This window comes from Lepisosteus platostomus, chromosome 2 (genome assembly GCF_059453375.1).
Source record: "Lepisosteus platostomus isolate fLepPlt1 chromosome 2, fLepPlt1.hap1, whole genome shotgun sequence".
Taxonomy (NCBI): domain Eukaryota; kingdom Metazoa; phylum Chordata; class Actinopteri; order Semionotiformes; family Lepisosteidae; genus Lepisosteus; species Lepisosteus platostomus.
This window is the reverse complement of record NC_142612.1, coordinates 68405123-68420080: the sequence shown is the minus strand read 5'-3', so window position 1 is coordinate 68420080 and position 14958 is coordinate 68405123. Positions and strand designations below refer to the sequence as shown.

Here is a 14958-nt window from a genome sequence, read left to right as displayed (position 1 = left end):
CTGTCTAAAATAAGTTCACTTTAAACTTAGAGGACACAGAGGACTTCTTTTACACAGCCTGTTGAGTACTAATTTTGAATGACCAAATATGATCAGCATCTGTGAAACCAGCCCAACTGGTCCTGAAAGAACCAATGTCATAATCTAGCAGCACATACTACAGACTGGAATATTATTCTATGATGACTGTTTATTTTTGTTTACAACAATTAAAACACTGTAGTTACACATTTATATAAATATTGTGCCACCTCTTCAAACAAAACAAACTGTACAGCATCCCTTACTTTTTTAAAGTAAGATTCACAGTTCTTAAAAAACAAATCCACCTCTACATTCATTTAAGATTATATAGAATGAGTTTCAGTTAATAGTTCAAGCAGCAGATTTTTCTTATTTTTGGCATGGATTCAGTGCATGTTATTCATTATAAGACTTTCTACAGTACTCTTCCATCTACAATTTTACAATATGCCATTATATACAGTACAACTCTTAATTGCAGATCATCGTGGATCAAGGCCTGTGCTCGTAAATAAACGGATCTTGTATCTGCTCTAATCTCAACTAATTATTTAACAATAAGCTTAGTCAGATTTTTAAACTGGGTGCTTTCTATAACCTATATTTACATGAGTTAGGAATGGTTCATCTTAAAAAAGACAATTACTTTTTTGGAAGAAGTTAATTTTAAAATCTGTATAATAAAAGGAGGTACCCTACTGTATGTCTGATATTAAAAACAAATCTAAAACTTAACCCAGTATTCCGTTAACAAGGGTTAATTATAAACTCGTAGCAGTTCTTTAAAAAAAGCCCACTCTGAAAATCCTTACAGTACCTACCAATTGTTTGCTTTAGTTATGTTGACAATGGTTATATTAAAGCTCAACAATTACTCACTACAACTTTTAAAGGTGACAATCTGCACTTTCCATCAATAATTTGAGCATTAAAATGCAATTGCTCATGCCCAGAAATATTGAACTTCAGTAAGGGTGCTGAAGAATGCACAGGAGGGCTTCTACCAGAAGTGCAAATATGACTAGATGTTGACATGCCAAAAATTAGTCAAATCTCCAAAAGATTTTACATTTTCAACAGTTACCATTATAGAACTGTAACGGAAGCAAATTAATTCAGTATCCTGGAACCACTCATATGAAGACTAGTAAAAAAAACTTTTTTTTACTACAGAGCTTGTGCACGAATAAAAAAACAGAAGATCAAGATCAAGCTAGTTGCTCTGTGGATGGAATCACTAAAATCCATTTTATTTTTGGCTCAAGCTGGATTTGAACAATTTTCTACCTGCTGAATTTCGGCAGGGCTAAAAAAACTATGGTATTCTTCACCTGTGAGGTAGGTCAGTGGAAACATCCAAAACACTGAAACACAGACCTTTCATCGCTTCAATCTTAAGCTAATGCCTGTCCTTACGAATATTGGGTTCTTGTGTCTTAATCAGTTTAAGTCTGAGGTGTCATTTAGGGTTTTATATGGTCCAATGGACAAGGTCTGATGCATACTTCAAGTCACTAACAAGGGATTTAAAAAGACCTTGATGTTATGACTGATCCTATGAAAAATATGGTCAAGGAAAGGGAAAATATGTATATAAATTATACTATATAAACAAAATATAATCTTTCTCAAAAGGTAATCCAATTCTCATTTTTTCTTTCTGTCCTGGATACAGCGAGGACAATACCTGAAATCAACAAGAAAAAACAAGTCATTAACAACATTTTACATCTAAAGCACAAAAGAAAAAATCATTATATCATTACTGCTAATGAGGATAAAGTTGAAACAATTCATTTGTACATACCACTTCCCTTTTGGCTTTGTAGTAAGATCAACACAAGCAAAGTGAAACCACTCTATTGGACACTGATAAGAGGAAAAAAAAGGCATTTTATTTTTTAAAAGTCAATAATTAAGTACTAATTGAATAAAGATTTTGTTGATGTAATCTATTAAATGTTGCATGTAAAAAACATCTTACATCCGGGTTATCACATCCAATCATTTCTCCATATGACACTTGGTGACACAGACAGTAAGTAGGCTCATTGGGATCAACAGGCATATCCAAGACGTCAGAAGGATGCACAGCTAGAATAGAATCATTGTAGTCTGGGCTGTGAAGATACAAACATGAGAAAAACAAATATAACTAAATAGTCATTCTGAAAGAAAAAAACTTACACAGAGTGTTGAAGCCAACTGATAGATGGGGATTATTAGGAGGCCATGGCTGCTAATGGCCAGGGTGAGATTTGTCCAGGACACCTAGGTTACAGCCCTACTCTTTTCAAGAAATGCCCTGGGATTTTTAATGACCACAGAAAGTCAGGACCTCAGTTTTATATCTCATTTGAAGGAGGACACCTTTTTACAGTATAGCGTCCCTATCACTACACTGGAGCGTTAGGACCCACAGACTGAAGGATGAACACTCCCTACTGCTCCTACCAGTACCTCTTCCAGCAACAACCTTAGCTTTCCCAGGAGGTCTCCCATCCAGGTACTGTCCAGGCTCACACTTACCTAGCTTCAGTGTCAAGTTATAGGGTGATATACCACATAATTTTCACAGCCATCTTTTTTCAAAACTAGTGCTAGGAATGCAGTAATTTATGATGTTACTTAGCACAAAAGTATTTTTGTTTACTTTCTTCATTTGTAACATCAAAAATTACTTTGAAACATACTGCAAAACTTCCACATGGCTACAAACCCCGGGTGACTCAGAACACAACTACACACCTGTTCTTCATTTTTTTCTTCTTGGGGGAGTCATCATCAGATCCCTTCCTACCTCTCCCCCTCGACCCCCTCTTGTCCTTCTGACTCCTGCCCTCTGCACAAATGCAAATATGAGTTAGGTTGCACTGCATTTTGAAGTCCATTGGGTGGTGAAAGTTCTAAGACAAGAGTCTGCCAAAAAACATCCCCCCTCCTTACTCTTTAGGCCTCTTCCATCAGGACTCTCATAGCCGCTCACTTCCAGCTTCTCCTTCAGGTCTGCCTCGAAGCGGGCAAGGTCTGCATCCAGCCTCCGAATGTGCTTATCCACCTGGTGAGACGAAACATGTTTCTACCACACTTTATTTTAGCTCAACTCGGGACGCACAATATATTCCAGAAATGCTGAACTGGTCTACCAATACCATTTCCAATTGCAGTCTGTTATTTAACTCTTAAGAGTTTGCCCAATCCTATGCTGACCAGACCCAGCATTTTGTTTCATCTGTGATTTTACAGGATGAGGTTTCAAGGTGGTACAGCTACTGATGACCAAAGGATCTGGTCAGAACCGTTTTTTTTTTTTACTTTTGTAACAGTGCCAATGGCTGAATACAATTTTATAAAAAGAAAACAGAAACACAAACCATTTCGTATGTCTGCATGGCAAGCTGAACCTTGTCATCACTGTATTCTTTGCATTTGTTATAGGCTGAATGAATCTTCTGTAAGTGCTCCACTCTCTGCTCTGAAGCCAGGTTCCTCACATTTGCAATGTATTCTGCAGCCAACTGGTCTATTTCTGCCTTCTTTTCTGAAGTAGTACGAGAAAACACAACTGAAGGAAACAGCTTACATTATGTAAGGATATTCCAAATATTACTATTACCATAAATGCTGTAAGAATCTTTACACCACAGTTGTTAAAAATCACTGCTTTTTGCATGTTGTAACAAATTATAAACACGACCAATATTGGTGTTAACTGAAAGACACAAATGTCACCATTTAAACACACATGTGCATGAAGTTTCACTATATAAAACATATTTTATTCCCACTAAAGACAATTCAGGACATCCAGAAATATTACTAAAAAACACAAAAAACAACATTTTGTTTACAAGTTTAACTATCTTTAGCACTTCGGTAATCTCAAATATATTTTAAATAAAGAGTAACCTTCACTTAGTACTTTATTTATATTCATAACGTACTGAAACATTATCTACAAATACTGTACATGTTCCTGTGTTTGCATGGGAGTTACTGTGCTTTAACAAGCCTCCTGCCACACAGGCTTACGGCACTGCTATGATGTCAGAAGGTTAGCGATACATTTTCCATACCTTCTGTCCTATTGTCTAACTCTCGCATCAGGGTGAAGTTCCTCTGTAGCTCGCAGGGCAGGTTTTCAATACCTAGGATACACAAGAGGACAATGGCTGGAAGCAAAGGCTTATTTAGTCTAACGGGAAACGGGGCGTGAAAGAGATTTCAAGTGTTCTGGGGGATGATGTATTTGTTTTTGAGCAAACACAAACACTGGGCATTTCCCTTCAATGTTTGCCCTTTTTATGCTCCTGTCATCCTGCCATGTTTTACGCGGCTGGAAACGCACGCTTTGGAGTTGATATTTTGCATCCCGATGCAACAGCACAGCTCGCCTCCCTTCTTAAATACAACGAACACATGCAGACTGCACATTTTGAAACATACGTCTTTGGCGGGTTTCATCACGACGCGCAACCTATCAAAACCCTGGCTGAGAACAAGCGCTTCCTGCTGTGACTTTTCTAACCAGTGGCCACGGCTGGAGAGAGGCCGGTCCGTGTGACGCACTTTGAAATCAAACATCCCGCTCTGCCTCATGGAAGCGGGTTATTTATTCCAGTATCCTACACCGACACGGGATTTGAACAGCAGTCTAAGACAATGCGACATATACGTTCTCAATATCCGCGAACTTGGGCGGGAAAAAAAACTAATTCCATATTAAGGTGACGAAGACTTAAAAAAAACTTAATTACCAACTTCCGCTGTGAACCAAGGGCTTCCTGTTCACCCGCGTAAATACACGGCAGTGTAAAACGCAACATTCCCCGATCACACATGATTAAATCAAGACATCTGATGTTTTTCCTGGAGGTGACTCCCGCAGAGTTTCACTCACGACACGTCCAAGGGAACGTCATTTAACTACAAACTTGAGGGTGCTAGCTCTTTTGCGGGTCTCCTGTCTAGCGATTTCTTCCCGATTGCGTATGGCTCGGTTATCGTCCTCAAACAAAACAACAATAATGCTACAAGACTACAATACCCCGTAAGCATGAGCCCGCTCGCGTGTCGGTATTTCGCTACTTACTATCCAGGTAGTGCTCTAGATACATTGCCGTCGCCATCTTTTCGGTTTCCAGGAGCATAAACATGTATTTTTTTTTAATCCAGCCCGCGTGAGGCGTACAGTTCGCTGCCTAATTAAATATTCATTACTTCCTTTGCTCTGATAGGCCCCAGAGGAGCAGAGGCGGATGGGCAGACCTGATTGGGCAAAACGGGGGCCCGGTGTGCTCGTAATATTCATAAGCAGGAAATTGTCCTACAGACTCGGCGTTGAAATTCGCGGCGTACTGAAGCGGATTGCAGCTGGCTGGATGTTTTTGAGTGTCGCGCTGCACAAACAGGTACTGTATCTATCTCTGTGACCATTTCCTGGACAGAGTGCTTCAGCGACACGCTTCTTCAGTCTGGTATGACCCCTACGGATTAACGGAGCAAAGTGAACCCAAGGACGGGTCATTTTGAGTGTGCATTTACGGATTTGTGGATATTCGGGATGGTTTTTAAAAACACAGACATATCAAAACAAAACATAATGCTCTTGCTTAAGAGCCCTTGCTTGTAGTCTGTGTGTGGATAGCACCCTTTAAATCCAGGTACCGATACTCGGTAGCTCCGTAAATCTTAAACTTTTTTCAATTCCCTTCGAAAAAATGAAAATGTGCAAAGATATAGCGGCTCAATAGATAAGATTGTGTTGTGATTTGTTACACCGCTGTGATGGTAAGGCTTAACATGATTAATATAAAAAAGGACAAGGTAATACATCTGGATTTATTTGTCTTCGGCCCCACAGCCAGTAAACTCTATGTTTAGTTTATCCAACAGCTAACGAACAGGGATCACAAACTAGTCTGCATGTTTTTTTGTTGGAAAGGAAACGGAATGTCCAGTTAATCTGTAATTGTTGAATGCTGGGTCTTCAACAGCTTGGTTAATCCAATGGCGGTGGTGCCTTTATAATCAAAGTGATGCTAATATAAAATCTTAAATCAAAATCTTAGTCATTCCACTCTTGGCTTGTCTGATGCCAAAAATACTCTTTGGGGTTTGTGTGAACTTTGAAATGGATCTGTTTCCCTGGCAATAAACTGGAGTGCAGAAATGGATCAGATGAAGTACAGCCCCCCATTAACAAGTTTTGTGACCCTATAATAAAGAAGACACCACAGAAACCGAGGAAGGGACAGTGGTTAACTTTGCTGCCATGCCTTACTGGGGCCCCGAGTTCATTTCCAGATTTGGGGTGCTATCTGCAGGTTCACAGGGGTTTTGCGAGGTGCCCTGCTCTCCTCCCACAGTCCAAAGACATACTGGTAGGTTAATGGGCTTCTGGGAAAATCAAACCTGGTGTGAGTGTGTCTGTGTGTGCCCTGCAGTGGACTGCTGTCCTGTCCAGGGTGTGCCCTGCCTTGTGCCCCTTGTTTGCTGGCTCCCCTGAGCTGGACAAAGAGATTAGAACATGGATGGACTGATAAAGGCTCTTCTGACTTAATTTTCTAGTGTGTGGGGGAGAGGTCTCGGCATGGCTTTTAACCTGGCTGCGATGCTGTGTCCCCGCAGGGTCCCCAATGGCGGCTCTATTCCACGGTCTTCGCAGAGTGGCCCTGAAAGTGAGGGCGCGACGGGCGCTCTGTCGGGGTCCGGCGTCCTCGATCCTGTGCGAGGGGAGAGGGCTCCCAGTCTGCGGCGGGAGCCCAGAGCGCCGGTTCCACTCCACGCGGGCCCAGGGGGGGACAGGCGGAGCCGCGCAAGCCTCTGCGCCAAAAAGGCTCCCCTTTGCCACCATCTCCCGGGAGGACCTGGCCTTTTTTGAGCAGCTGCTGCCAGGGAGGGCCATCACAGACCCCGAAGTGCTGGAGCCGAGCAACGTGGACTGGCTCCAGTCCGTACGAGGTGAGGCGGGCCTCCTCCTCCTCCTCCTCCTCCTCCTCTCCCTGATGCCTCGTGTTCGGGTTGCAGACGATTGATTTAACATCAAGCATGTGTCAACTCCAAGCAACAGTGATGCAGTGAGATTTAGATTGTTGACATTCTGATTGAAAAGAGACAGCATTTTGTTTTCTGCGGCTCCCCCGTGGTACACGCGCAGCTAGCGATGTGCAGATGCCGTTGCTCTGGTTGTAGATGAGCGATAGATGTAAAAAACTTTTTTTTTTCCGGTGGAGAATTTCTGCATCTCCTCCGAGCAGTGCTTAGGTGTTGTATGAATGCAGGTGTACTGCAGTGAGAGAGAGCGGGGCAGCTGAATGGATTTCTTTTGCCTCTAGGCTCCAGTGAGCTGCTCCTGAGACCTCGAACAACAGAAGAAGTCTCTCATATTCTCAGGTAGGTACTGCAAGAGTCCTCACACTGAGGTTGTCTACAGGCAGAAGTGGCTTTCTCATTAAAGTCTTTTCTTTTTCTATATGTTTTGCTTTATTATGCTTACCTGAAGTTGTTAATACACAAACCTGAGTGAAAGTGAAGTGGAAAAAATAGCAGGACACAGATAATGAAATTATATTTGTTGAATAAAGAGAAATATAGGAACTATGTGTCCACACCATGTCAAAATATTAAATCTCTTTTAGAAAAAAAAAAGAAATGTCTAGAGCAGATATCCAAGCATAATGGTAAATTGTCATCTGACAGTGAAGCTGATTGCGTATGAAAAGCATGGCTGCTGAAAGGTTTGTTGCCCGACAGATTTACCTATGTGATTCTGATTGCACAGTGACGGGCACCTTTGGTCCTTCAGGTATTGCAATGAGCGCAAGCTGGCAGTGACACCCCAGGGTGGTAACACAGGGTTGGTGGGAGGCAGTGTGCCCGTGTTTGACGAGATCATCCTTTCCACAGCCCTCATGAACCAGGTCCTGAGCTTTGACAGCGTGTCTGGTTAGTTCCATACTCTACAGCTGGTCAAAAAGTCAAGTTAGTGATATCTGTAACGCATCAAACAAGGAGTGGTCACTGTTCTGTGTTCGTGTACGTGGTAACCACTGTTTCATTAAATAACGTCTGAAAAATCTTCTCGGGATAAAGAGTGGGAAATTGTTATCCCTGTGTACTTTCATGACAAATTTATAACACCTCTCAACATATCGGAAGTAAATGAATACCGTATATTAATTTTCCCAATGTGTATTAAAGATCAGCGAATCCATGAGCTTGAATTGTACAGATTTGAAGACTCTATGAGCTCAAGCGCCAGCTTATAGTTGCTCATCTTAAACCAAAGCCCACTCCTCGCTGTCCAGGCACCATCACTTGCCAGGCTGGCTGCGTGCTGGAGAACCTCTCCAGCTTTGTGGAGGAGAGGGATTTCATCATGCCCCTGGACCTTGGTGCAAAGGGCAGCTGCCACATTGGGGGCAACGTGGCCACTAATGCCGGGGGTCTCAGACTGCTGCGGTACGGCTCCCTGCGAGGCACGGTGCTGGGGATGGAGGTGGTGAGTTACCCCCGTGTTCGAGTGGGATGTACAGGATGGCAACATTATCCCTAATTTGTTTGTACGAGTCAGATGATCACCAGCGCATAAATGGGTATTTGCTACACCTTTTATACCCATCTGTCCAAACTGTTGGGAATTAATTATGGCCAAGGTATCGCCAGAATGACAATATCTTGACATTTTCCCCAATACATACAACCTCCTCAGCCCAATAGTATGGCACGTACCTGAGATTGAATGGGCATTTGTCAACCAGGGTCTTCCCCGCATTTGGCCAATCACTGGCTCCTGTGATTTATCAAACCCCTTCAGGCTTCGTAGTGACATCAGTGAGAGACGTCCCACCAAGTCTCCGTTCAGACGCTGTTGAGCTTGCCAGAGAAAAATAGATCCAGCAGCTGGGCTCTTGGGGGGGGGGGGGGGGGATCTGTTGGTCCTCATTCTCATTGTGTTGTTACAAGAGTAAACCTTGTAAATGAGTCCTAAAGTAATTTGCGATTCCGAATTTGGATGAGGTATTTTCTAAAAGACAATTTTAAGAGAAGTCAAGGTTGAGAATTCAGACTTCTCTCAGGCCTGGTACGTGCCTTTCACACGATGCTTTGTTCTGTGCAGGTGCTGGCCAATGGGAAGGTCCTGAACTGTCTGACAGGTTTGAGAAAAGACAACACGGGCTACGACCTCAAACAGCTGTTCATCGGGTCAGAGGGCACTTTGGGGGTCATCACGGCTGTCTCCATCCTGTGTCCACGCAAACCAAAAGCAGTCAACCTGGCCTTTCTGGGTGCGCTGTCAATGGTGTTTAATGTACATGCTTGTCTTACTGGACATTGCAAACTCCCTTACCAACAGAACACCGACACTCCGAAGCTCCAGACATCATTGCTTATGTGTGTATTCTTATCTGATGAGTGTTCATTTTTTCTTTTATCACTCTGTTTGTTTGATCACTGCAAGCCTATCGGAGTCAGTCTAAAATCCTGAAAAGGTGTGTGCAAGAAAAAAATATTTTCTAATTACTACAACAGTAGCAAATCAATTTTAGATGGTAAAACATTCTAATGTTTTTTTTCCCAGAGGTATGTAGTGGCTCTGGTTATTTCAGTTTTCTACAGGACCTCTATACCTGAGATAATGATAAGTTTTCCACATTTTCTGTTCTATGATGTGGTTGGTTAGAGCTGTCCTTCATATTTTTAAACTAGGGTTCTGGTTTATATACACTTTTTAAAGATAGGCTGGTTAGTTTAATTGATGTCTCCCTTACGATGGACATCCTGCAGTCCCACCTTGAACTCTGTGCTTCTAGAATAGACTTGCATCATTTGTGAACCTCATGTGCTATTCATGTAGCAGATGCATACATTTAAAAAAATTGGGTTTCCATATTGATCATGAGATTCTCTAGGATTATGAATCGTTTTCAAGGTAACTGTGATGGGATGATACTATTTTAGCCCATGGTAGGGTGCTGGGATACTATAGTTATTTCATCATGAGTCCAAGTCCTGTATCATTGTTCTGTAAAAGGTGCCTTGGTCTTTAATACCAACACTGGGGAAAATGCCCTCCGTCACCAAAGATGTGGATTTGAAATTTCTAGTCCAGAGGACAGAGTGCTAACTACTGGCATCTACAAGCTAAAATTCCAAAACAAGTAAAGGATATTTCTGCAGGATATTGTTTAAATGTTGATATTGTAATTCTGTGCTCTGAGACTGCCATTTAAAAGTATTTCCTCATGCTTTTAGGCTGCTCCAGTTTCGAACAGCTGTTGGAGGTATTCCAGTGCTGCAGGGGCATGCTGGGAGAGATCCTCTCTGCTTTTGAATTCTTGGACAGTGCCTGTATGAAACTGGTGGAGGATCACCTGAGACTGACCAACCCCATTAAAGGTAATAACAAATTTAGTGATCCGATTATAATTAATATTGTCATTATATTTGACACCTCTGTTGTTCGGACATAAAATAATAATTACAGTTCCAATGTTTGATTGGAAGGGACATGATACTAGTAGTATCAGAAGAGTGTGGACATTAGATTAAATTGGACAAGAGTGTGAGTTATTCCTCAATGGAGCATCACCTTCTTACACAGAGAGTTCATTTTATATTGTGATTGAGACGGCGGGCTCCAATGCTGCCCATGATGAAGAGAAGCTGCACAGTTTCTTGGAGGAGGTCATGACCTCCTCATTGGTGACTGATGGGACAGTTGCTACAGAAGAAATCAAAATTAAGGTAATTCTACCCATCTGTCTGTTAGAAAAAAATCATATTATTGGTAACCTTGTGTGTAGATGTAGTTCTCGTAACCTTAGCAATTTATTTAGGATTTGATTCCATAGCATTTACCAACTGTTTAAATATACATGTTCTTAAGCAACCCCATGAAGCAAAAATCGTTGTTAGGTGGCCTATGAAATCACTCTATATTCCATATTTGTACAGAAGATTGTTTATATATTTTAATTCCTGAAAACAATTTGTTCTTGCTTCTCCGTTGAATTAATTTATGCCAGAGGACAATCTTCCTACACAATAACTTACTAGATACTAATGCGGAAGACAAAATTAAAAGGAGAAGATATCAGTAAAAATACAGGTGTGTTCTGACTGTAGTCTTATTCTAAATCTAGTTGACTAACAATACTCTTGGAAGAGAACTTTTTCCTTCAAAAGTAATTTTAACTACAGCTTTTTGTTTACCCGTTAAACCTTCTCATATTTCTGTGGCTCTCTTAGAGTGAAAGAATTATACCACTTTTAATAAAAATGGTAGCATTTACTTAAGAATGATTATTCTTATTTAGCTAATTCAGTTTGTTTGAAATGACGTTCATTAATATGTGGCACCTCAAAAGATTGAATTGAGTGTGATGTATCTGTCACACGGATGAAGTGATGCGGCCCTCTGTTTGACTCTGCAGGCGCTCTGGGCTATCAGGGAACGAATCACAGAAGCCCTGAGACACGATGGCTACACTTACAAATATGACATCTCACTGCCTGTGGAGAAGATCTACCAGCTGGTAGAGGACATGCGAGAACATGTAGGATCGAGGGCCAAGAATGTTGTTGGCTATGGACACCTGGGTAAAGTACTTGTAGCTACTCAAGCCAGACCTTTGTGATATGTTGCTAATGCAAAATGATGAAAACAATACTGGACTGATTTTTATATACAAATATTGTACCAAAGTTTTGGAAACAGCAGTGTATTAGAAGTCCCTGTACTGCAGGAAGCACAACCACTACGGCAGTATTACTCTCTAATTTGATTACAGGAGTATGAATAACTTGTTGAGATATATAGTATGTTCACCGTCACTCTCTGCTGTCCAGGGAATTTCTTTCAGGGATTAAGAAAAACAGTCGACAGTTGGCTTGACTTAAAAATGATGTTGCTCTTTTCCTTTTGTCCGTTATCTTTATTGTGAAATTGCATGTGATGTGTAGCAAGTCTATACAGCCAAGCTGACATGATTAACTGGAGGCATTAAATAGTTTTATCCTGTCTGGACAGACATTCATGTAATGCAATCTCACATGACTGAGTGAATAGTTTATTTTAAAAAGTACAATTTGATATGGAAGAGTATATGTGATATGTGAAGAGTAGATGGAATTGGTTTGGAATAATTTTAACAGATGTATGATGGATGAAGCCACCATGTCAACTGCACCCTGTTGGTAAAATAAGGAAATTGTTTCCATAATACATTTTGTCAGGTAAGGACATTCAGTTTTTGATGGCCTAGTGTTCTTCTCATGTGACACCTTACTGTCTTTCAGGGGATGGAAACCTCCACTTGAATATCACTTCGCCCTTTTATGATGCTGCTTTGTTGTCTGCCATTGAGCCATTTATCTACGAATGGACTGCAAATCATCATGGGAGCATCAGTGCTGAGCATGGCCTGGGTTTGAAGAAGAAGAACTACATTCACTTCAGCAAGCCTCCTGAAGTGGTTCTACTCATGGGGTACATCAAAGCCATTCTAGACCCAAAGGGAATCCTCAACCCTTACAAAACCCTGCCAGACACTTGTCCATGACAGAAGGACAGGACGCTCATGTTTCTTGCTAATCCTTTGTGCTCTGCTCCCTTCTAGTCCTGTTAATTACATATTTCACTTTTGAGAAGAACGTACATGTGCTTTGCTCAATAACCTTCTGCAATCACCAGCTGTCTTCTGGTAACATTACCAAAAGGAAAATATTGAGTAGAATGCATCTTTCAATCAGAATGATCAGTTCTAATGGAGACCGGACAGAATTCAGTACTGCTGAATGTATCTTAATTTAAATGCCATTTAAATTTTTTTGGTACAAATCCATTAGATTCCTGATTTAAGAAAAGTTAAATGCTTAACAAATATTACTTAATTGTGGGTACAATGCAGTGAAGCATGGGCTTTGAGATGGATAAACTGCATCACATAATTGTAATGTTCTTATTCTGAAATGTTTTAAAAACCATAGAGCGTATTTAATATTAAGTTAAAAAACTGCAGCAGAAATATGGCACTGAATAAATGCAAAACTTATAGGAAAACTAATAAAACTATTGAAATACCCAACAATAATATGAAAAATACATTTCCTCTGTTTTTAATTTTCATTGAGTATTGGGGTGAGGTTCCAGTTCATATTAAGTTTTTCAAAATGTGGGTCAGTTCATTTTGATTTTGAAATATGGTTTGTTACACTTGATGGTGATCCATAATGTATAGCTGATGTTCCAAAAACATTGGAGACTCTGTCAAAAGGAAAATGAGGACAAGTTGGGGTTGCAGTGCTGTGAACATGTCTTTATTGCATGTAGAAAAAATCAAATAAAGCAACATAGTTTATTCAAAGAAGTGTACCTCTTAAACAAGGACAACTATTTCCTTCAAGAGCTACTATAGAAATAATGTCTTCATTCATGTGAAAACAAGAAAGGTTGTGACTCTAGTATCAGAAAAAGGGAACTTAAACTGCAGTTAACCAATAGTTGCATTAGATGGCCCTTTTATCATTTTAAGACTGCAAAGAATGCTTCTATTTTACGTTTAAGAAAGTACTATACCTTTTCTCTGAAGTGTTCCTAGTACTGCAGAATACCACTACAGTTGATTAACAAAGCAGCCCGATTAGTTTCATCTTAAAGAATGTAAGTTGTCAGCCTTATTTCATTTTCTAGATCCACTATGTTCAGAGGCATGAAAGGCACCTAGCAGCTGTTTCCATACTATAATAAAGAACATGAAAATTTTAATTGTGGGTAAATTCAAGTAACATCTGTTTCTCCCTTTTTTTCCCTTTGGTCTCACTGGTTGGAGTAGTGCTGATCCGTCGGTTGTTGAGTAAACAATTTGAAAGTAATGAGTTAAGAGAGAAATGAAAATAAACTGAACAAGTGTACCTCAAAACAAATTTCAGGAAGGCACGTGCCTTCTTGTCAGGTACATCGAAATGCTCCAGTGAAAATATAAGTTCCCCTTCCACCATTTTCTGGGAGGAATTTTAATTTCTCAATACTTGAAAAAGAAAACTACCCCCTTTTAAAGTATGTTTGGGTTGAAAGCAACTTCATATTGACCAACTGAAATTAATTGTTCATTGTGGGGAAAAAAAATGATCAAAGCAACCCACGCCGACATTAAATAATCCCTCAGCAGCCTGCTTAACTGCATTGTTAAACACCTTTTTCTCTATACAGTATTCACATCACGTCTTTTAGAGTAAGATACATGCCATAACAGTACATTCGGTAACTATCTATTGCTTTCATAGTTTCTCCTTTATCAATCTTCCAGGCAGTAGACAAAAATGTGCCATTTACCCTACCCGTGGCTGCCTTAAACGGAATAAAAAAGCAGCACAATAAGTATTCTAATAAATTGAAGATGTGCACAATTTTCATTTGTGAATATTACAACTGAGTTGAACACCTTTATTCAACTTTGATTCTAATGAACAGAGTCCTTGGGAACAGTAGGTGACTTATCAACCTCTAAACCATCCAGCTACAGTCACCCTATCTTTCCTTAGTAAATCATCAAATGTGCAACTCCCATTTCGGCATCTGAAGAAGAGGAAGATCGGGGTTTCAGGAGGTAGGATCAGTTCTTTAAAGACACACTCCCAAGGGCAGCCTCAGCCTGACATGCGCTGTGAAGTGCTTATTGTCATAAAGAACATGCATACCTTAGTCAATGTCCCCACAAGTCTTTTTCCATTTGCACTGTGGAAATAATTTAAAGTTTCAGTCCAAATTTCCCGTGGTGGTAATGTTTGTTGTGGCTTCATTTTCCAAAGGATTGGCCCAATAGTTTCTCCACGGCCTTACCAGCCAAAATGACCTCCTTCCTAATGTATGAACATTAAGTGACTAAGACTGTAGCTCTGACAAATCAACATTTTCATAGATTCCAAGAG

The 14958-nt window shown here is 40.5% G+C and overlaps 2 protein-coding genes across 2 annotated transcripts; one reads left to right on the top strand and one right to left on the bottom strand.

Moving 5' to 3' along the window:
• Window positions 1–170: 170 nt before the first annotated feature.
• Window positions 171–5244, bottom strand: ing5a (inhibitor of growth family, member 5a). The gene is made up of 8 exons (XM_088615229.1): window positions 5117–5244; window positions 4101–4172; window positions 3399–3565; window positions 2971–3082; window positions 2773–2866; window positions 2009–2144; window positions 1832–1893; window positions 171–1711 (listed from the first exon to the last, which is right to left on the bottom strand). Exons 1-8 carry the CDS (start codon window positions 5178–5180, stop codon window positions 1672–1674), a joined length of 747 nt encoding a protein of 248 aa, XP_088471355.1. The 5' UTR covers window positions 5181–5244; the 3' UTR covers window positions 171–1671.
• On the top strand, window positions 4807–13795 carry d2hgdh (D-2-hydroxyglutarate dehydrogenase). Its single transcript, XM_088615216.1, has 11 exons — window positions 4807–5074; window positions 5262–5435; window positions 6655–6987; window positions 7362–7419; window positions 7832–7971; window positions 8334–8527; window positions 9146–9314; window positions 10282–10425; window positions 10631–10773; window positions 11463–11628; window positions 12328–13795. The coding sequence occupies exons 3-11, from the start codon at window positions 6663–6665 to the stop codon at window positions 12588–12590; spliced, it is 1602 nt and encodes a 533-aa protein (XP_088471342.1). The 5' UTR covers window positions 4807–5074; window positions 5262–5435; window positions 6655–6662; the 3' UTR covers window positions 12591–13795.
• Window positions 13796–14958: the final 1163 nt, after the last annotated feature.